Source organism: Chanos chanos, chromosome 4 (assembly GCF_902362185.1).
Source record: "Chanos chanos chromosome 4, fChaCha1.1, whole genome shotgun sequence".
NCBI lineage: Eukaryota > Metazoa > Chordata > Actinopteri > Gonorynchiformes > Chanidae > Chanos > Chanos chanos.
The window spans coordinates 36,453,405-36,474,639 of NC_044498.1; the positions used below are offsets into that span (position 1 = coordinate 36,453,405).

Sequence of the window (21,235 nt, forward strand, 5' to 3'; positions counted from 1 at the left end):
ACTGTGCTGTTCATTTCTGTATTGGCACTGATAAACTGAAAATGAAATGTCATACACCCATAACCCACAAATGTTCACATTACTAATGACTGAGCGGGCCCGTCTAACTACAATCAGAGAGACAACATATCTTAGAGATGAGGCAGTTATTACAAATGGGTTCATAGCCAGATGTTATCCTTACACAGTTGTTGCTTCTCTGCTGACATAACCAATTTTTACTCTTTTAGATGAAAAATACATCAGGACGAGTTAAGTTCTTCTGTAATTTTACCAATTAGGCAATTATAAATCTGCTGATTTGTTAGTGTAGCTTGGGTTATTTAATCATTTGGTGTGGCACTTACTGATTCACATTTTTGACTTCCTTGAAAAACTAGATACAGGGATGACCTGTCTGACAGTCAATCATTTGATCAATATATATATAATCTATATTATTTCTTTTAAAAACAGAAAAAAACTTTATTTGATTATGAGAAATCAGAATAAATATGGGAAGTAAGTTTTCTTAGGATGTTGAAATCTAACTTCGGATCCCCCAGATTCTCCAGAAACTTCAAATTCTCCATTAAAAATTTTAGATAGAAGAGTGGAAAAATACATATGGCAATCATGTCGTTTTAGCAAGAAAAATATCTTTATGTGCTACATGGAAAAATGTTTGATGGCCATCTGAGTGACAGGGGTGCAGGGGTGCAAGAAGGCGGAACAAATGCACTGATAATTCCAGCACCACGCCTCATCACTGATGCAATGTACATGTATTAATCAGCAGAAACTTCCACATGGGCAAGCTCACTCAGTTCATGATCATAATTTTAGACGCTAACAGTAAACATGACTCTGCACTTGAGAGAAACATGAGAGCATCTTTAATGGCTTCCATTTCCTTTCTGGAAACCTTAACACAAACACACGTTCTCTTTCTCTTTCTCTCTGGGTTAGTTTCTCTGTTTTTCCCTTCACATTGTCACTGTGTGACTCTTTGGTCGTATGGACCAAAGAGCTACTCTTTAGCAAAAGGGGAATTCCTGGTTCCTGTACCAGCGAGTATTCTCTCTCTCTTTCTCTCTCTCTCTCTCTCTCCCTCTCTCTCTCTCTCCCTCCCTCCCTCCCTCCCTCTCTCTCTTTCTCTCTCACTCCCTCCCTCCCTCCCTTTCTCTCTCTTTCTCTCTCTCTCTCTCTCTCTCTCTCTCTCTCTCTCTCCCTTTTTTGTTTTATGGGAACTGAGGGCTGAAGCAGTCAGATGTTTTTCCTCAGAAACGTTTAGTATTGATTCATACTGAGGGGGCGGGAGACTCCCTCCCACTGTTTCCTTCTTACTGGGAAGTGACTGCCAGGCTTACCGTACTGAAAGAGCATGAGGGAGTGAGTGAGTGAGTGAGAGAGAGAGAATCAGATAGAGAGAGAGAGAGAGGGGAGGGAGTATTTAAGTTGGCCAGCATGTAGAAGAATAGTATTTAAGACCACCTCCAGTAGTGTGTCTGTGTGCGGGACACCAGTGAAGACTAATCTGATAATGGTAGTGGATTTTAGAAGGGGTTACTTCGTCTGTGGCTGTGTTGTGTGAATGAACGGAGAGCAATGCATCCAGCTGGGAATTCCTCATCTCCACTTCGCTCAGGTGAGCACTCAAAGGCCAGTGGAACTGTTCACTGGAGAGAAGTCTCTTAACTTTGGGTTTTCAGCAAGGATTATAACATAAACTTACAGATCTACTTGGAGAAATATCCTGCTTATTGAAAGCTCTCATCTTCTCCATGGTCCTCTTGCTATCAGAGATTTTAACAAGTCACTATCTGCTTTCACAGTAAGAAGTGTTTTTCATTTATTTTAGGACTGGGAATATTCTGTGCTTTGAACAGCTACAAGAGACAATACGCTAGTTAAAAAAAAGGGTATTTGTGGATGGGTCTGAGGAGATGGATTAATTTGAACAAATTGAGGTTTTCCCACTGTGTACCAATCAGGGCAGTTAAACAGGTTCAGTCCTATTTAAAGGGGAACAAAACAGTTTCCTTAAACTCTTCCTATGTGGCCTTTACTCAGCTTAACTTTGGAATTTGGGAACCTTCTTCAGGAACAGATATGTAACTAAAGTAACAATATGCATTTAAATAAATGTATAGTCTTCTGTCTTTTGGTGGGAGGAGATTTTCGGAGAGCAGGCAATTCAGCAGTATATATGAGTCTATGGTCTAGGTTAAACGTCTCTGTATGATCTTCTACAAGGTTGCTTCAGCACTGCTGTCTTGTGTGAGTGACATTTTGTGCGGTCTAGTCAGGTTTTTCCTCATATCTTTACTGTGATGTTCTGCTGCGCAGTACTCTTGTGCTCAAAGTGAAGACATGAATGGACTCTCAAGTAACTTCTGTCACAAATCTGATATGTCCAAAATGGAATAAAGGAAAATAACAATGATATCATGTCATGATATCATATCATATCCCAATAATTCTTCTTTGATTGTGTCTCTAGGTGACTGTAACCCGTCAGGACGTAAGGGAGTGTCTTCAGTTCTAAAAGGAATTCTGGGATAATTTAATATTGTTTGAGGAGCTTTTGAGTTTTTGGCCTTGAGAACTGAATTCCATAGATGGTGGCTCACAAATTCATCTATGGGTTCAGTTCTTCTGGTATTCTACTCATTATCCGCCAGACAACTGAAAATTGAAACTTTGTGGTAAGGAAATTTCAAAGCGTGTTACTTCATCAAAATGCCATCTCTTTTGAAAACAAATCAACAATATTCTAGTAGTTTTGCATTAAACAACTGAACATGAATCTTTATTGGATGAAACAGTTGTTTGTGACTATAAGGCATCAGTGTAAGTAAAATAAAATGCACATCAAATACACTGAAATGCATACTAACACGTTGACAGGATCATCAAAGAAATCATGTCATGACAGTTTATGACAGTGACATGTAATTCCCAAATGTTGTATAATTCAACACACATAAAAAAAAATAAATTACAATTTAAACTATGACAGTTGTATGTTGATAGACCATAGCAGCAATATGAAAATATTAATTCAATAACGTGCGGTTGGTGTGCTTTACACCTTGCACCAGTCAAACGTTCAGGGCTTTACTTCCTTGTGTGCTTTGGCCATTTATTTGATTTCACCCCTGCATTTATTAACCATGTTAGCTCATTCAGTGACATGGCACATCTCGGACTCACTATAGCACATCAACCAGGTTTAGTTACAATTTCACAAGTGAAGAGGGAGTGCAGTTTGTGTGGTAAGATTGGGGTTGTCAAGTCTGTGTAAATATCGATTCGCTTATCAGTTGAAAACCAAACATGTACACACACATACACCTACAGACACACTCACAGACTTCAGATGAACAACAATGGCAGATGTACAGTAATGGCATGTGTGAGTTTCAGTGTTCACTTGTTTCCACCCACGCATCAACCACGAAAAGGTCCTTATCTCCTGCTCCTAATGAGTGACTCAGGAGTCATTCCATGGAATTTAGACGTTATGCAGACAATACCAAGAAACCACACTGAGCCTCTCATGAGGAAGGAAATGATTCCATTACAGTTCCAGACAAAGGCCAGTGATTCAACTGAAACGAAAGATTATTTGAAAATAAACCAAAGAAGCAAAACTTGACATTTGAAAACTCATCATTGCCTCAGGAACCAAGGTGTGAAGACTCATTATTAGTGTTGTTTACATGCTCATTTAATGTGCCATCACTTTAAATATCAAGGCATTCACTGCATATATGGTTGGCGGTTTTCTTTGAAAAGCTTGATATACCTGCTCTATCCTGCTTTGCAACGTTTCTTCATGTCGGTGAAAGTGTTTGTAACAGAGGAATAAAGACTTGTTCTAACTTATTTGCTTTGTCTTACTCCATTTTGAATGCCCTGGTCTTCAGACTATGGTCAAACCCCGAAAAGGAGACAACTTTTTAAATACCAAAACCTTTAATCTGCTATTGTTAGATGTGAAATCAGTAAACAGAGAGGACCTAGGTTGAGGATGTGTAAATGAAAAACCAGACTTGGAAGTTTGATAGTGTATACTGCAAACTTGCTGTAAATACAGTCATGAACTAGTTGCCTTTACAGCTAACTATGTTTCTAGATACGATATTATGACAAACAACCCCCCCCCCCCCCCCCCCCCACCCAAGGGAAAAATCCCACGAAGGATTATATATGATTATAACAATGATGTCAAAAGTAAATCCTTGGAAAAATCACATCATTTCCCTGTCTTTCTTTTGCTCTTCTTTTTCTTCTCCCTTAATTCACTCACGCTGTTCTGTATGAATGGACTCTCGATCTGTCTCACCACCTTCTTCTCCACTCGATATGTCTGCTCTCCTACACGAGGCTGGGCACACACCACAAACTCCCCTCCCTGATAGCTGATGTTTATCTCAGTGCTGGGGTAGGTACCATACACCCTACGCAGATCCTCTGCAACAAAGTCCGGTAACTCCCTGCGAGGCCCAAACACCCTTTCCAGCCTCCCCCAGCGCAGTTCCCCCCTCAGACTAAAACCCTCAGGCCACAGAACACTCGCAGACTCATAGTGACATTGTCTCTGGCTGGGTTTTGGTGTAGGGTTAATAGTAGACTTCAAGAAAGGACTGTGGTAATAGTAATAAGGATAGTAGAGGGCGAGTGGCACTGGTCCATAGTAATGGTGGAACTCCAGATGATTTGCAGGCTCTTGATGGGTTCTGAGCACAGTGACAGAATGCTGTGGAGCTCTGTGGATGGGAGGCAGGAAATGACTGTTGGTCTGCCAGTACATCTGCCAGTGGGGTGCTGTAGGCAGGAACACGGGACTGTACATGCCAAAGAGGATAACAGACGTTCCACAGAAGAACACTCATTTCATCTGAAGATAAGACAACACACACACACACACACACACACACACACACACACGGGTTGTTCTGTTCAGAATACTATCCCTTTTCACTCACCTATAAAACAAACACTCTTCCAAAACAATACTAGGGCTTAGCAATCACTAGTGTGGTGGTATTCAATCAAGCTGCGCTCTCTTACTTGGTTCTCATTTAGAAAAAAATCATAATGCTCTTGCAGTCTTGTATGTAATACAATACAAAAACCTCATTGATACATGTAAGAGTGTGTTACCTTTTCCAGATCACCTGTACTTCTCTACCTGCACATGGGCCTGTAGGAAGGGTTTGAAAATTAAGCTTTTGGAACCAGACGTAACTCCCAACTGGCAAACTGACAGGAAATTTAAGTAATGTATTTCGGTATCCAAGCACCATATCAACAACTTGGGTACATAAGGAGGAGCAAATGGTAACTGACCTGTTGTCACCACCAATCCAATGTATGTCAATAGCAGTAACAGTGTATGCACCACACATCATAGATCACTGGTTAGCAGCTCATTCAGATGATAGCGATTTCTGTGTGCACTAGCGTCTTAATTAGCACCATTTGAATATGGCTGATTAGGATGTTTACGCATGGATAATAAGACAAACTTAAAGCCTAATATTACCACGGAGACCATGGAGAGAGAAAGGAGTGTCTGTGTCATCAGCTGTGAGAAGCTCAAACCCAACGACAGCTTTCTTGGTTGATAACAGTTGTCCACTTGATGTCATGGTAAGTTTATTTGTAAGTAGTGAACATGTCCAACGTCTGTGGCTTTACCTGTGAACTATGATTTTCTCCCTCCCTCTTCTATACATTAATATAATCTGTGATTTTTTTAAAAAAAATGTTGGTTATATTCAAACTTTAAAGGCCATAGATTTTACTCAAAATTTACAAGGAAAACACATACATAAATACGTCCGTAATATACAAACCTGTGTATACATTTCACAGCATTTAACTTCAACTAATAATATACTAAGTGTGAAGTACCTGACATGATGATTAATAGAGATTAAATTAAACCGGAGCTTTCTGATAAATTATTTTAAATACGTATAAATATTATATTTAATTTTATACGAATATAATTAAATAATTTTAATTATGAATTCCACAGTCAATCAAAATAAACTGTGAGACTGGATAACCAGTCATTTAGTATCATGATATAATACTCAAATTTAATCTAATTCACAAAACATGCAAAAAATCATCCTTTTGTCAGGACATGTACAGCGATGGCGAATACTGTTGAGCTGATTGAAGACACTATGGCCAATCAGGGTATTACGTTCACCCATTTCGTGCACACGAGTTCTCTGATTGAATAGCCTACTTGCCAATCGGGCATTGTAGTCCCGCACCCACCGGACACACAAGCGGCTGAGAAAAATTGGCGACAGGAGTTTGTTTGGAGGTTTTGAACTGTTAAGAGGACTCTTGGTCAGCCGTTTATCCAGCAAAAAAGGGCAAGAAAAAATTCCCCTCTAACCAGCGATTGAAAATACGAGGTCTGCTTTATTTTTGTGGTCTTCCCATTTTCTGATTGGGAACCCTGGTGTGGGATGGATGATCTGCGGCCTAGCAGCGGAGTTGCAGCGGGGCTTGCGCCGCTCTTCCCCCCGGGTTTGCAGGCAATTTACGGGGAGTGCAGGCGGCTGTACCCCGACCAAGCGAACCCGCTCCAAGTTACAGCTATTGTCAAATATTGGTGAGTAAATGCCTTTTTACTCAAGCCTTCGTGTTCATTAGCTTACTTCCACATGCACCTCAGACTGTAAGACAAGCATGACAAGGGTAGCAAAGTAAACACACCTTCTTCGCAAACTTGATTACCTGTAAAACTATAGCTTGTTGGCTTTAGCTTGCATGTGTATTTAGGGACACGTTTACCAACGCTGGCTTTGCTCTTTGATGTTACAGTGTTAACATATTAGGCTTGACTGAGCTGTATTTGCTGCAGTTTAACTAGAGTAGTGCATTTTATTTGGGCCGTGATGACAATTAAATCTCTACAATAAGAGGACACACGAGCAGTCTAGCGATTATGTGTTATTGAGAAACTTAGCGATGCGAAGGGCTTTTCTCGTTCCAGAGTTTGCTGAAAAAAGTGTATACTAAAAGACCACTTTCATCCCGCAAGCTGCCTGTTTCCAACATTGAGTTTCATGTTGCAACAAGATTACTTTTCAAACTTTCGTTTGTTCATTCATTTGATTATGCGTATACACGTCAACGTGTTTCTGCAGGAAGGGCCATTTTTGGTACACGTACTTGGTTAGCTCTTAACCACGAAGGTACCTATCATTTTTAACTTATGAATTATATTTGTACAGGTTGGGAGGCCCAGATCCGTTGGACTACATAAGCATGTACAGAAATGTTGGTTGTCCGGCTCAGGACGTGCTGGAGCACTGGCACTACATCAGTCTGGGGCTCAGTGACCTGTATGGGGACAACAGAGTGCACGAGTAAGATCCCTGAGAATGGAGCCTCTGTGATCACTTAATTAGACCATTACTGTTACTGTTTCCATACTGTTCTGTTACAGTTGAGATGCAGTCATGGTCAGTGCTTTATAATATTAGGTGTTGATTGTATAATTTAATTTAAGCTAATAAGTTAACAAGTTAAGCTTATTGTACAATAAAAGCTTAACTGTTGCAGTGGACTCAAGATCTGTTTACTATTTTATTTTATATGGAACCTCAGACCTAACTTCTCAAAAGTGTTTTCCCTAAACTGAGTGAAATAAAAGGATTACATTACCACTCTGTTGAAGTAATTATGTCAAGTCAAAACTAATTTGGGGAAGTTTTAAGTGATGACCGTGAGATTTCATATCCCCATCTACAGAAAAAAAAAAATCAAGATGTAATACTATGAGAAAGTTACTTACTGTTACTGTTGTGTTTACCAGCATAGCCAAGATCTGTCATTACTGCCACTAGCTACATCATGAGTTTACGCAATGATTTTTTGATTTCTCTTAACTAAAACTGAACAGGAACTATGGATTCTGATGAGAAAATATGTTTGCTCAGATTCACAGGTCCAGAGGGCCCTAGCGGTTTTGGCTTTGAGCTAACTTTTCGGCTAAAGAGAGAGGCAGGGGAAACAGCACCCCCCACCTGGCCAGCTGAGCTCATGCAGGGTTTGGCCCGATATGTCTTTCAGTCAGGTACGACATCGAAACTTTACAAATTTTCGCCACATTAAAAGAGTTCTACAGATGGAAATTTGTTTTGTTCAGCTGAATTTGAGATTGTAACATCTGGCTGGAATTGAAGGCGCGTGAGACCAAGATTTCAGTGAGGCAAATCTCAGCCGCACATGATCCGTTGTTTCCAGGGAAGGATCCCACTGTCCACTGATACCATGTTGAAACTGAACTTTCATGTCCCCATCCACATAGCAATTAAACACACATTTATTTTTAATATATAAGTTTGTAAACATGATAAATCAGGTAATGGAGGTCTACACTGAAACAGGGAATCTAGCGCTCCATTTTACCTACACGGTAAGCGGAAACTTTAGTGAGACAGCAACATGCCTGTAAGGCTTAACATTTTATAACACTTGCCAATTTTGCTGTTGAGCAAGCTAGCTAATGAGATTTAGAAAATGGACCTAGAAAGTTCTGTCCTCATTTAATTGTCACCTTGATTTGTGGTCCATTCCATTAAGTATTCAACTGAACTGAGGGTTTCAGCGTGATGCTGAGATGCCACGGGTTGACCCCAAAACTGTAATGACATCACAGTGTTAACGTACTTTTGAATGGGTTTATAAAAAACCCTTAAAGTTAATGGGACTGTCTTCTTTTTCTTTCCATCACTTGTGGCTGTTATAAAAATGCTGTGTGTTGACACTTGGGAACATGAACTCACTGGCAGTCTGAGAGCTGAGTTCTATTTCTTTAATGTCAGTGTGAGTGAAAGATGAACTGATGTGCAACAGATGTTTCAGGACCTTGAAAGATTTTGGAGAGAGGTTTTCAAAAGAGATCTGAAGAGTTAGGCTGGAGATAACACAGAGAGTCATACAGTTGCATGTATCCTCTTGTGCTAAAACTGACAACTACATGTTCACATTTTATTTTCTAAGGTTTAAAAGAAAAGTCACTTGACAGGGGCCTATTTATGTCAAGACATCTCTGTGAGCATGGGGGGGGGGGGGGGGGGGGGGGGGGGGGGGGGGGGGTCCAAATTTACACACTCCCAGAATCTTGAGTGAACATGACGTTTGTATTTCTGTCAAGAAGATTTTGAATGGGCTGCATTTTGACAGTCTGTTGTTGAACACATTAAAAGATCTAAAGCTTTACGAAGCTAAACAGTGCTGGAAACATCTGACATCCTTTCATATTTTTTTTTTTATCTTTCATCTTTATATCTACCTCTAAGCAAGTCTTTAGGTGGTAGGTTTGATACACTGCACTGGCTGTGTCTGTCTGAAGAGAATAACTGACATCAGTCTAGTTAGACACAGTGATAGGACATAAGGGAGAGATTTGACCAAGACTGATAACTTGCGCTTGATAGAGGAAAAAAAATTGATCTGGAAACATGACCGTTGATTGAGTAATGTAAACGACACACACGTTGCAAACTCGGTTCAGTAAGAGACCACTGAAGATGGAATGCTGGGCAGAACAGTAGATTCATGCATCAAAAACTGCGCTGTCTACAGAAACATCTGAACGACAGGCCTAATGTCAATTTTGTTACTATTCAGCCGTTCAGCCGTCTTGCTGAAATTTGAGGTGTGTGCTGCTGTGATCTTTGAGACTTTTGTGAAGCTGATAGTTCCCACTTTCACCTTTTACTTGGTCCTTGCATCACAAAATGCAAAGGTGCACAGGCACACACCATGTGGTGCTTTATTATTTGTCTGGTTATGTGCTATGTGTTATATTGACTGTGTTAAATTGGGCAGAGAACACATTCTGCAGTGGGGATCATATCTCGTGGCACAGTCCCCTGGACAACAGTGAGTCCCGGATCCAGCACATGCTCCTGACGGAGGATCCGCAGATGCAGCCTGTGCAGACTCCCTTCGGCCACGTCAACTTCCTGCAGGTGACTCCATCAGACCCATCATAAACGCATCACTATTAACACAAGAGACCTTAAATACAGGTTCGAAAAATGCTGTAATAGATGCCAGCCTAACGCATCAGCTGTAGCACACCAGCCTTGCTACACAGAAACCATGCTTCATTTACACAGAGGGCAGACCTCCCTAGTCCGCTGTCGTCACTGACAGACCAGCTATGTTCAGAGACTAAAACATGACATAAGAGGATGATGAAATTATAAAACGTGTGTCAATGGAATCATTGTTTCTGATTTGGGTGTTAATGTGAATTCTGACTCTGTGTGTGGTGTGTATGTGTGTGTGTGTTCTCTGTAGATTGTGGGTGTGTGTGCAGAGGAACTGCAGGCTGCACAGCAGTGGAATGGTCAGGGTATTCTGGACCTGCTGAGGGGACTTCACGTGTGAGTAGGAACATGGTCCATCACACGCACTACTTCGACCTCATTCAGTCCAACATTTCTCAGATAAAGTTGAAAAAAACACTTACACCACTTAGATGTTAATCCTCAAGTCCAAACTCTTCAACAGGACAACAGATAGATATTTCTTTTTTTAGATATTTTCATTTGACGGTCTTGACTATTTGGCTTAATTTTATCCATCAGATCAGGACGCCTTGCTTCACACTGTACCCTTTTACTGTTAATTCACCATATGTTTATTCTCAATTCCCTTGAGAGTAGCCATTTTATCACCTTTTTTTGTGCCATGAAACACTTTAAGAAGAAAGAAAGTGTTATCAGTTAAAAAAAAATTTATTTAAACAAGTAAGCGACTGGATTTAAGTCACTCTTTTTCCTCAACCTTGTGAAAACGTTCATGGGAAAAAAGTTCCTCATTCTCAACCCCCGTCTCTCTCTCTCTCTCCCTCTCCCTCTCCCTCCCACTCTCTCTCTCTCTCAGTGCGGGTGGTCCATGGTTAATAACTGACATGAGGAGAGGAGAAACGATATTTGAAATTGATCCACACTTGCAGGTTAGATTCCTTTAAGCCGACATACTGTGCTTCTCTTGTCTTGTTCTGTATTTATAAGCGTGAGGAGGAAGAACCCATCTGTAATTTCTTTGTAGTATCCATTAGAAGTATTTTACACAAGCCTCTGTCGGATAAATTTGAATGTATTTTGTGTACTTTATGTTTACATGTATTTGCGTACATAATTTGCATCATATAACACTAATTTCCTCACGTTCCTTTTTTTTTTTTTAAATTCTGTTTAATGTCTGTCTTTGCATTTAGTACACTATATAACGCATGTCAGTTAAGCTCTAGTGTGTGTTCCTTTAGTTAACTTGAGTACATTGGTGATACTTTTGGGATTGATTTCTGCATGATAGCGAAATCTTCTCCCCCTGCTGGTGAGCTTTCTATTACACCTCACTCTGCCAAGAGGACTGATCCGTTGCCCGTGTGTGTCTGTCTGTGTGCGTTTGTGTCTTTGTCTGTGTCTGCGTGTTTGTGCGTGTGTGTGTTCCCATACCAAGCAGGACAGAGTGGATAAGGGCATAGAGACAGATGGCTCTAACCTGAGCGGCGTGAGTGCTAAGTGTGTGTGGGATGATCTGAGCCGGCCGCCAGAAGACGAGGACGACAGCCGAAGCATCTGCATCGGCTCTCAGCCACGCCGCCTGTCTGATAAAGGCAAGGGTTACCATGGGAACAACTCGACTAATTGTGTAGAGAAAATAAGTAGCAGATACAGTACATTTGATACTGGACACTTTGTTCACCTGTTGCATGTTGGAAAGGGCTGAGCCCTGCAGGGTAACTCTGTGTGTTTGCACGCGTGTATGTGTGTGTGTGTGTGTGTGTGTGTCCCACAGACACAGAACAGATCAGAGAAGCCCTGAGGAAAGGCCTGGAGATTAACAGTAAATCTGTCCTGCCACCCATCAGCAGTCAGAGACAGAGTCACGACCAGCCACAGTAAGTCACGGAACTCCTCCATGTCAGTCTGTGACCAGGTCATACACCTTCCACTGTCTCATGCACCTCCTACCACAGTCACCTCTCAAAGAATTTACACCTCAAGAGTTAAGGCTGCGTTCCAGTCATTTTTAATCAACGTTCGTAGAAATTTAATGTGTTTTTTTTTTTTTTTTTTTTGTAAAGGTCAGTCGGTTTAAATATTTTTAGCCAGATTTCATGGTTTTATGCATCAAAAGACCAGCGGTTAAAAGTGAGATGAGAGGACATGAGGGTGAAAGTGATAATCTGCAGATGATTAGGCAAAAGATTTCCTCTGTTCCTCTGATTCAATTTAAAAAAAAAAAAAAAAAAAAAAAGGCAGGGAGAAGCAAGTTAAATTGTGTACAGCACTGAGAGTTTTATTTGAAGAGGTTTGGGTTGGTATTGTTACTATCCAGTTTGACCCTTTTTAAAAAAAAAAGCAACCAAGTTAATACAATCTGGGGATTTAACAAAAAAAAAAAAGTGGGGCTGGATAATAAACCTTACTCATAACGCTTTAGGTGGCGTTCTTATGACCACTCTTCGGGCGTGTAAACTGATGTTCGGTCACTGTTCTGCTCTCTGATACACACTGGTTTGTCTCATTCTGGCTGCTCTGAGGGTTACGTAACTGGGAGAGCTTGCCGAGACGGGTTACTGGGTATCCTGACAGTGTTGGCAAAAACTCTCTGCCTTTGGGACTTTGTTAAAGCCTTTTTAGTTCATCCAAATAAAGACTTTGATCGGACTACAGACGCTGTTGGCCCCGTGGTAATGTTTGAACAATAGGATTAAAGCACTGTTAATGGTATTAACTAGATTTCAGTGCTCTGTGTCATATATTAGGGTCTTGACTGCAGTGTGTATTATTTATGACCCCAGACCCTTGACTGACTAATATGGCATGTAAGCACGAAGGACTTTGTTTGACTCATAGTGGCTTTTAAAGAAAAGGTCTTGGGTTTACATGTGAACAATTTCAGATTATGAATCTGTAATGCTATGACAGTTAATCTTGAATCATTTGGTTTATTCTAAGCTTCTAAGGATTTATAGAGGACCAAAGAGTTTTATGAATTTTAGACCAACTTAGCTTGTTTAAACTGAAAGATCATAAACCAGATATTCACGTTTCACCATCGTGCTCTTGCTTTAAAACAACTCTTGAAATTTGTCTAATTCAAATCTCTGCCTCTTATACTCCTGTTGTTTCTGTATCAAACTCATGTGACATGTACACACCACAGACAGAAAAATGCTTCAGCCTGAACCCAGCTCTCAAGTGCCACACACACACACACACACACACCCCTGCACCAAACTCCAGTACTCTGTACTGAACTCTCATGAACTACACACACACACACACACACAGAAGTACAGGGGCCAGGGCTGTTGTGTGGCAATGGGCTGGCCGTGTAGTGTGGGCTCCTGCTCTGCTCACCTCAGGACAGACTCTCTGTGGGATCAGCTGTCCTCCCTGCAGAGGCCAGACAGGCCAGTGTCCTCCTGTGGCCTAGCCAAACTCTCTGACCTACACACACACACGCACGCACGCACATGTACGCCCTTCAGTCAGCATTTAACTCACAAGCAAGAAACACAAAAAGACCTTTTCGTCTCTTTAAATGCTCTGTGTAGTCTGAATAGTCTAGTCAGCTTTAGCGGATTCCATTTGCTTAGGATTGACTCTATTTAGAGTTAACTTTTGCTGAGTATATTCCTGGCGAACCAGTGGACTGGTGGAGAAGTTGATGACTATTGAATGACGCGTATCGACGATGGATGCTTCATCTGCTTCAGTATCTTCCTATCCCAGACTCTGACTGGATTTACTCACAGACCTGTCCAAACATTAGCCGACTGGTCCCAGGTGAAGGCGCTGTCTCACAGTGCAGAAGTTCGCTCTGGGTGCATTCAGTTTTCTGGGTTCTGACTTTCCCACGTTTGCCAGCTGTGGCTAGGACTCGCGCTGGCGATGGTCCACTGGGTGGGTCCAGTGACCATCTCGATCGTGGTCGTGTCTATCACTGCACTAAGATCACACACCTCAAAGTGTGATACATCGCGCAGTGGTGCTTTCTGGCTTACAGTGCAGAAAAAAACACTGTGGATGTGTGTACTTTGCTTATATGGTGGTTTCTGCCCGAGCTGGCCTCTTTGGAGAGTTCATGGGTAATTGGAGAATAGGAAATACATTTGAAGTAAGTAGCTGAGTAAATAAAACAATAAATCTGTCATACAAAGCAGGAAGGATAACAACTGATACAAAAATAATCATGCCAGGATAAAGGCAACTATTTGGAGATGTAGAGAAAAACAAAACAAAAATCATGGGCTTTACTGAAAATGTGTGAGTGTGAGTGTGTGTGTGTGTTTTGTCATAATGGTTTATGTGAATCATAGCTTTTATTGGGCCAGATTGTTGGTATTAACTGCACATGCTTGGCACACATTCCTGTTTCATTTTTTTAATAATACTTTTTTTTGACAACAATTCAACTAAAAATTAGCCTCAAGGGGCCACTAAAACATTGGTGGTTGAAACATCTTTTTTTTTTTTTTTTTTTTTAATGTGTAATAATATTTCCATAACTTTGCGTTTCCTCTACCCCTCTTCATCCTAGTGCAAAATATATTCCATTACCTTAGGATCCATTTAGGAAAACTCCTGCTGTTTTACACAGTCATAAATCAGATCCACATTCTGTCTCAAGTAGCAGTGGCTGTTTACAGGAAAAATACTGATTTGCTTGCTAGTGGTAATGCTGAAAGAAAACAGTAGGTAATCTCTTAAGCAGGGGTGCTCAGGTCTGGTCCTTGAAGGCAGGAGTGCTGCTGCTAGGTTTTGACCTCACCTCATAATGAGAAACTGATTTCTGCTCGGTAAAACGGGTTTGCAATTTCTCAACCAGCTGTGGAAAGAAGGCGCTAATGACATATAGTCTGTTGTTGGTGGAAACGACCGTCAACAGGACTTCTGGAGTCAAAAGCCTGAACTGTGCATCCCTGCTCTAAACATTTTATTCTTTTCACTGTGGTACAAATCTACCCCTTAATTTCTCCATAGACAATCAGTTGGACATTTGCAGAGCCACCAAACCTCAAGGTAAGAGCCAACTGACAGACAGAGTGAGGGAGCACTCTTAAAACCTTGGATTGCACGCAGATCGTTCTGCAAGCTTAATCGACTCAAGTATGAGTTTTTGATTTATTGAAATGACCATTTTGTTCTATTATATCAGTTTTTTATTCATTAGGAAAAGTTAAGGTAAGTTATAGATATCTATATTAATATAGCATGTTTGTTAAGGTAAAATTCAAAACATCCTGTGCTTTGACAAGCTCAAGTCACAGAGTCAGGCAACACATTGCCCCTTTGCGAACCAGAAACAGACTTGTGTACACATTACTATTAACATACATACCATCTTCATGTTTCACGCTGGGGTGGTAGGCCTTTTTTACTGTGCACTGAACACGTGACAGTGTTTGATTATTTGGGGTGAACTGTGGGTTTCAGTTTTGGATGATTTTAACTATCAGCCTATAATGTGGGGCAATACGGTGGCGTAGTGGGTAGCGCTGTCGCCTCACAGCAAGAAGGTCTTGGGTTTGATTTCTGCGTGGGTTTCCTCCCACAGTCCAAAGACATGCAGGTTAGGTGAATTGGAAACACTAAATTGCCCCTAGGTATGAATGTGTGTGTGAGTGTGTTTGTCTGTGTGTCTGCCCTGCGATGGACTGGCGACCTGTTCAGGGTGTTTCCCCGCCTTTCGCCCTATGAGCGCTGGGATAGGCTCCAGCACCCCCACGACCCTAATCAGGATAAGCGGCTTACATAGTGAGTGAGTGAGTGAGCCTATAATGTGGGTCTCTGAATCTGTGAAGCCACTGCTGTTGAACTGAGAATGAAAACAACCACAGTTATTTTAAATGAGTTTATTGATAATGGACACACAGTTTCTCTCTTCCCCACTTTTTGTCTCACTGTTTTGGTCTGTCACTGATACATCTGTTCATGGCTACTGTATGAAGTGCTCTCACTGTGTTCTGTGTGTGTGTGTGTGCGTGTGTGTGTGTGTGTGTGTGTGTGTGTGTGTGTGTGCGCGCGTGCGTGTGCGTCCTCCAGGAGCCGTAAAGACAGTCTTGAGAGCGAGAGCTCGGCTGCGATCGTCCCACATGAGCTTGTTCGAACTCGGCAGCTGGAGAGTGTTCACCTCAAATTTAACCAGGAATCTGGAACTCTCCTACCACTGTGTCTGAGGTAACCCACGCATTCCCTGTCTCACTCACACAGCTTCTGTAAATGTCAGGTTATTGCTGTGCCTGTAATAACCCACCCATTCGCTGTCTCACTCACACAGCTTCTATGAGTCTCAGGTTATTACTATGCCTGTAATAACCCACTCATTCCCTGTCTCACTCACATGGCTTCTGTAAGTCTCAGGTTATTACTGTGCCTGTGGTGACCCACCCATTCCCTGTCTCACTCACACGGCTTCTTTAAGTCTCAGGTTATTACTGTGCCTGTAATAACCCACTCATTCCCTGTCTCACTCACACAGCTTCTATAAGTCTCAGGTTATTACTGTGCCTGTGATCACCCACCCATTCCCAGTCTCACTCACACAATAACAACCTGACACTTCTATAAGTGTCAGGTTATTACTGTGTTTGTAAACACTTGCTGGTCATGGGTTGTGACATGGTGAAGTTTTTTTCTTTCTTTTTTTTTTTTTTTAACCCAAATATAAAAAATGTCATAATGAAATACAATTGAAAAATGTGTAAACACCTTCCGTGGGCTGAGCTGGATTTCCGGCCTGTCGATTACAGCAGCTAAATTCATTCTTCATAATCTGAAAAGCAGAGTTACGCTGCCATAGCAGAGTAACCGTGTGCCGTGCGTATCTCTCTGACTGAGCTGGATATGAATGAGTTTATGTAATATGCCCCGTGTGTGTGTGTGTGTGTGTGTGTGTGTGTGTGTCGGCAGATTGCACTCACAGAGAGAGTGAGTAGGGGCTGCAGGGAACTTCACAGTTGTCACAGTGTTTTTATTCATTTACTGACCCTCTTATCTAGGACAGCTTGCCATTTTTTTTCTATATTGGAGCCTGCTCGGCTCTGGGGTTAAGTGCCTTTTTCAAAGGGACACTGACAGAAAGCCACTGCTTCCATGACCCTCTGGTTATTGGACTGTTTCCATTATCCCTAAACCTTAGAATCCTTTAATTTACCAACAGCCAAAAGTGGGCACAGAATATTAGAATGGTGAGCGTCCCGTTTTTTTTGTTGAATGACACTGCGTGTTTATGCGAGCGCTGTTGGTGGTGTGCCTTTTTCTCTCACCTCGTAGGGGGCGGCTGCTTCATGGGAGGCACTTCACGTATAAAAGCATAAACGGAGACACGGCGATCACGTTTGTGTCCACGGGAGTGGAGGGAGCTTTCGCTACAGAGGAACATCCCTACGCTGCTCACGGACCCTGGTTACAGGTACCACACAGCGCTCCCTCTCTTTTTCACTGCGTCAGTGTTGCTCAGAATATCAAGGCTTGGATGATAGTCAGATAGAGAAAAGCTGGTGAACAAGCCTCCTAAAATGTAGAAAACAGAGATGGACACAACAACGACAAAAAAAAAAAAAAGGTTGTTTGTTTTAATATGACGTGGACTGATGCGGAACTTAATTTGATTATTTGATAATTCAGCAGATGATGCTGGTTTGAGTGTCAGCTGATCATAAAATCGTCTAATTTCTTATAAATTGAAAAACTGTGATCTTTACAGGGGTATTACGCATCAGAATTGTGCTGATACCTTTGACTGCGCTGTGGTTTTGTGTTTAATGGCTGCGCTGTTGTGCATGTGCGTGCACATGTTTGTGCACATGTGCACGTGAGTAACCAAGCTACTGTCTTCTTTGTTCAGATACTGCTCACTGAAGAGTTCGTTGAGCAAATGTTAAGGGACCTTCAGGACCTGGGTTCTCATGACGAGGTAGGACTTCATCCTCTCAGAGTGAGATTAGAGCCATACAAGCCTTTTCTTTCTCTTCATTGTGGTTAGGAGCATTTACAGAACATTATAAGACTTTGCTTTCCAGTTTACCAACATTACTTAACATTAGAAAGGAAAGCAGGAATAGGAAAAGTAAAGAGGGGTGAAGAAGAAGAGGGAAAGACAAGGCTCTTTTTACACTGTGTTTACATATTTCCAATGAAGAGAACTGATCTGCCCATCCACCTGCCTGTCAGTCTCCGTCTGTCTGTTTTTATGTATACACTTACAAACCCTTATTTGCTTATGCAAATCATGAATATGTATTAGCGTAAAGTTGTTTGGCTCTCTCCTCCAGATTAAGCTACCGAAGGAGTACAGCTGGCCTGATAAGAAGCTGAAGATCTCCGTGCTGCCTGACTGTGTGTTTGACAGTCCTTTACAGTGACCCTGTAGGGCCTCAATCAGAACACGCGCACACACACACCAACACACACACATTATACATGTCACTATGGTCACATCAACACTGTAGCTGGGTACAACAGCTATGGACAGGACGACCTCTTCTTCTATTTTTCCCCCATCCACCGTCCCCATATACCACTTCCATTTGAACGTTTGTTCTCTTTCACTTAGAGAAAATTTAAGTTGTTTGTTGTTGTTGTTGTTGTTTTTTTTCTTTTTATCTGATCCCTGGTTATTCCTCTTTGTCTGTGGACTAGGTTGCTGTTTTACCCTTTTCTGCCCGGGGTAGAGACAGGTCATTGGCGTTACATGTGATTCACCCCTATGTGGATTTAGTTCACTTTGAGATTGGATTTGTTAATCTCGGAGTCCTCCAGGCACAACCGTCAGTTTCCCCCTACGTATCTGTTTTTCTGTATAATGGTATTTATTTGGAATCATAGTATGCTTTACTGAGAAAGAGAAGTCTAAATGTGTGAAGCACCTCTGTGGAAAACCTTAATATGATTTTAGGTATATTTTTATTTCTTTTATAGTATATTTCAAATGCAGAAGACCAGCCATGCCAGTATTCATGCATTGTGGATCAGATGCCAAATTTAGCATTGTAGTGTCAATTCTCAGACAGACATACAAAAAAAAATACATATATCAGAGCAACAAACTGTTACATATCTGCCAGCAGAAATGATTAGTTTTTGTCATTATGAGAGTACAGTCCTTCAAACAGTTAAAAAAATTACCAGAAACATTCATGTTACAGAAGTATAAACATGTCAGTGAAGCTACAGCTGGCAGAGTTGCTCTAATTTGACAATGTCAAATTCTGTTTGAAAAATGATTTTGATTGTCAATGATATTCTCTCTCATTAAACAATGCCACCACTTATAACAAAATATGATTAAAAAAAACAAGCTTTCTTTCCTTTGCCAGGAGGAACTAAAGCATGATAATTAATTATGGTTACATTATTGTTTTAATTAGTTGGGCTCACTGTTTGTCTTTGTTCTTTGGTCATCACTGTCTGGTTTGTCAAGTTAATAGGTTCTTCTTTCACCAATTCAAATTAGTTTCTCTTAAATATTTTTTTTTCCTGCAAGGAATCTCATTATGGTCGAACCGGTGAGTTAAAGTTTGCTGTTCAGTCAAAACCCTTGCTCAACAGAATCTTCACTCTACACATCTGCAGAACCTTTAGAACTGCTGTGCCCTCCTCCTGAAGAACCTGCAAACTACAACATCCCCAAAACTCTAGAACCCTCACACAACAGAATTTTCAGAACCACAGAACTACTCCACAGAAGGCCCACTTTTAAGACACCCTCAGGACGACTGAGCCCTACTTTACAGAGCTCCCTTAACTACAGCCCCACCCACTCTGCAGATCTCTCACTCCCGGGGTCCCACACCACATTACAGTGGACACTGAATAATAGAGGCCCCAGTCTACAGAACTGCTGCTGGTCATAATCTTCTCCTCATCTGACCCTGCAAAAAGCAGAAAAACACACTACAAACATGCAAACTGTACTTTTTTTTTAAAAAAATATGAGTTCTGTATGACTTGAGTTCAGACACCTCAGAATTATCCTCATTTACAAAATGTAAACGTGCCTATTGTAAAGGGGGATCAGTCAGTTGAACCTTCTGACTGACGCTTTTCTCGATTTAGTTCAACAGACACTACTCGATCTGTGACTACAAACACTTCAGTACCAAAGTCAGTATTGGACCAGCACTCTTCAGTCTTTCATGTCAAGCAGATTGGATTTTATAATCTGTAAGGAAGATGCATCAAGATGTTGCTCTGTCTGATTTCATGTCATATTCATTGGCCTCAGATACATTTCTGTCTAAATCCTGTCATAGCATTCCATACATGTGTGAAGAAGCAAACAAGTCTCTGAACAGTAATATACTGGATAATGTTTATGAAATATATATATATATATATATATATATATATATATATATATATCTCCTTAAAGTTTGAAGATGTTTGCTTGGTAATGTAGATCAAAGTGTAAAAAAAAACCAACTTATATTAGTGCTTTTTACAAAATGATTTTTGAGTATAGTATACTGTCTTTTTATATGGTGAATCACTAAACTGTATGTTTTATTCTGAAGTGCATTAAAGTTTATTTACATACATGCACGTCTTGCTGTTAATCTCTTGCTGTTAGCTTTGTAAACCTGTTGATCTTTTTTATATCAGCTGGCAATCCTGCTGCTTAATACTGTGAATAATCACAAGGTTTCATTTGACATATTATGTAACAATACCCACACGAGGTTTTCACATTCATGGAAGGCCTAATTGTAAACGGGTGTCCCTGCATAATTTGTTGCTTGACAAATTGAAATCATATAAATTTAATTTATATTTCTCTGATTTACTTTACAATCTTTCAATATGCCTACATTATTCTTTTTGTCACACAATATACTTTACTCAATGCCTGGGTTTTAAATGTCAAAAGAACGACCCTGACTAAGAAACAAAGTAACCGTCCACCCTCTTAGTCATGACCAACATTTCACTGATTACCTTCAATGAGCTTATACAGGGACAGATGACTGACATTTCAGATTTTCGGTTCAAAGGTCTACTGTAGATTCAAGTTGAGAAAGCCTACACATCTTCATTTTACTCAACGACGTCTAATCTGTGTACGTAACACGTGCATAATACATTTCTAAAGTATACAACCCTGTTCAAAATATACAGCGTGCATATCGTTTAAAAGATACTCCGCATACCGGTCCCTAAATTTTAACGGGAACGGAATT

General features: G+C 40.9%; 1 protein-coding gene across 4 annotated transcripts; it reads left to right on the forward strand.

Moving 5' to 3' along the window:
• Positions 1 to 6,290: 6,290 nt before the first annotated feature.
• On the forward strand, positions 6,291 to 20,332 carry sufu (suppressor of fused homolog (Drosophila)). 4 transcript variants are annotated; one of them, XM_030772592.1, is made up of 13 exons: positions 6,291 to 6,625; positions 7,251 to 7,385; positions 7,959 to 8,095; positions 9,856 to 9,998; positions 10,333 to 10,418; positions 10,921 to 10,993; positions 11,503 to 11,659; positions 11,842 to 11,944; positions 15,039 to 15,077; positions 16,101 to 16,235; positions 17,331 to 17,469; positions 17,905 to 17,973; positions 18,332 to 20,332. In XM_030772592.1, exons 1-13 carry the CDS (start codon positions 6,480 to 6,482, stop codon positions 18,419 to 18,421), a joined length of 1,452 nt encoding a protein of 483 aa, XP_030628452.1. In that variant the 5' UTR covers positions 6,291 to 6,479; the 3' UTR covers positions 18,422 to 20,332. The 4 variants fall into 4 exon arrangements, with proteins under 4 accessions (XP_030628452.1, XP_030628453.1, XP_030628454.1 ...); XM_030772593.1 differs by having other exon boundaries at positions 11,506 to 11,659; XM_030772594.1 differs by lacking the exon at positions 15,039 to 15,077.
• Positions 20,333 to 21,235: the final 903 nt, after the last annotated feature.

What these genes read in the sequence shown, in the direction of transcription:
- sufu (XM_030772592.1), top strand. Translation starts at nt 6,480, where the DNA reads ATGGATGATCTGCGGCCTAGCAGCGGAGTTGCAGCGGGGCTTGCGCCG. An exon ending in ACGCCGCCTGTCTGATAAAG is followed by an intron (nt 11,660 to 11,841) that starts GCAAGGGTTACC and finishes TGTGTCCCACAG; the next exon opens with ACACAGAACAGATCAGAGAA. An exon ending in CTCACGGACCCTGGTTACAG is followed by an intron (nt 17,470 to 17,904) that starts GTACCACACAGC and finishes TTCTTTGTTCAG; the next exon opens with ATACTGCTCACTGAAGAGTT.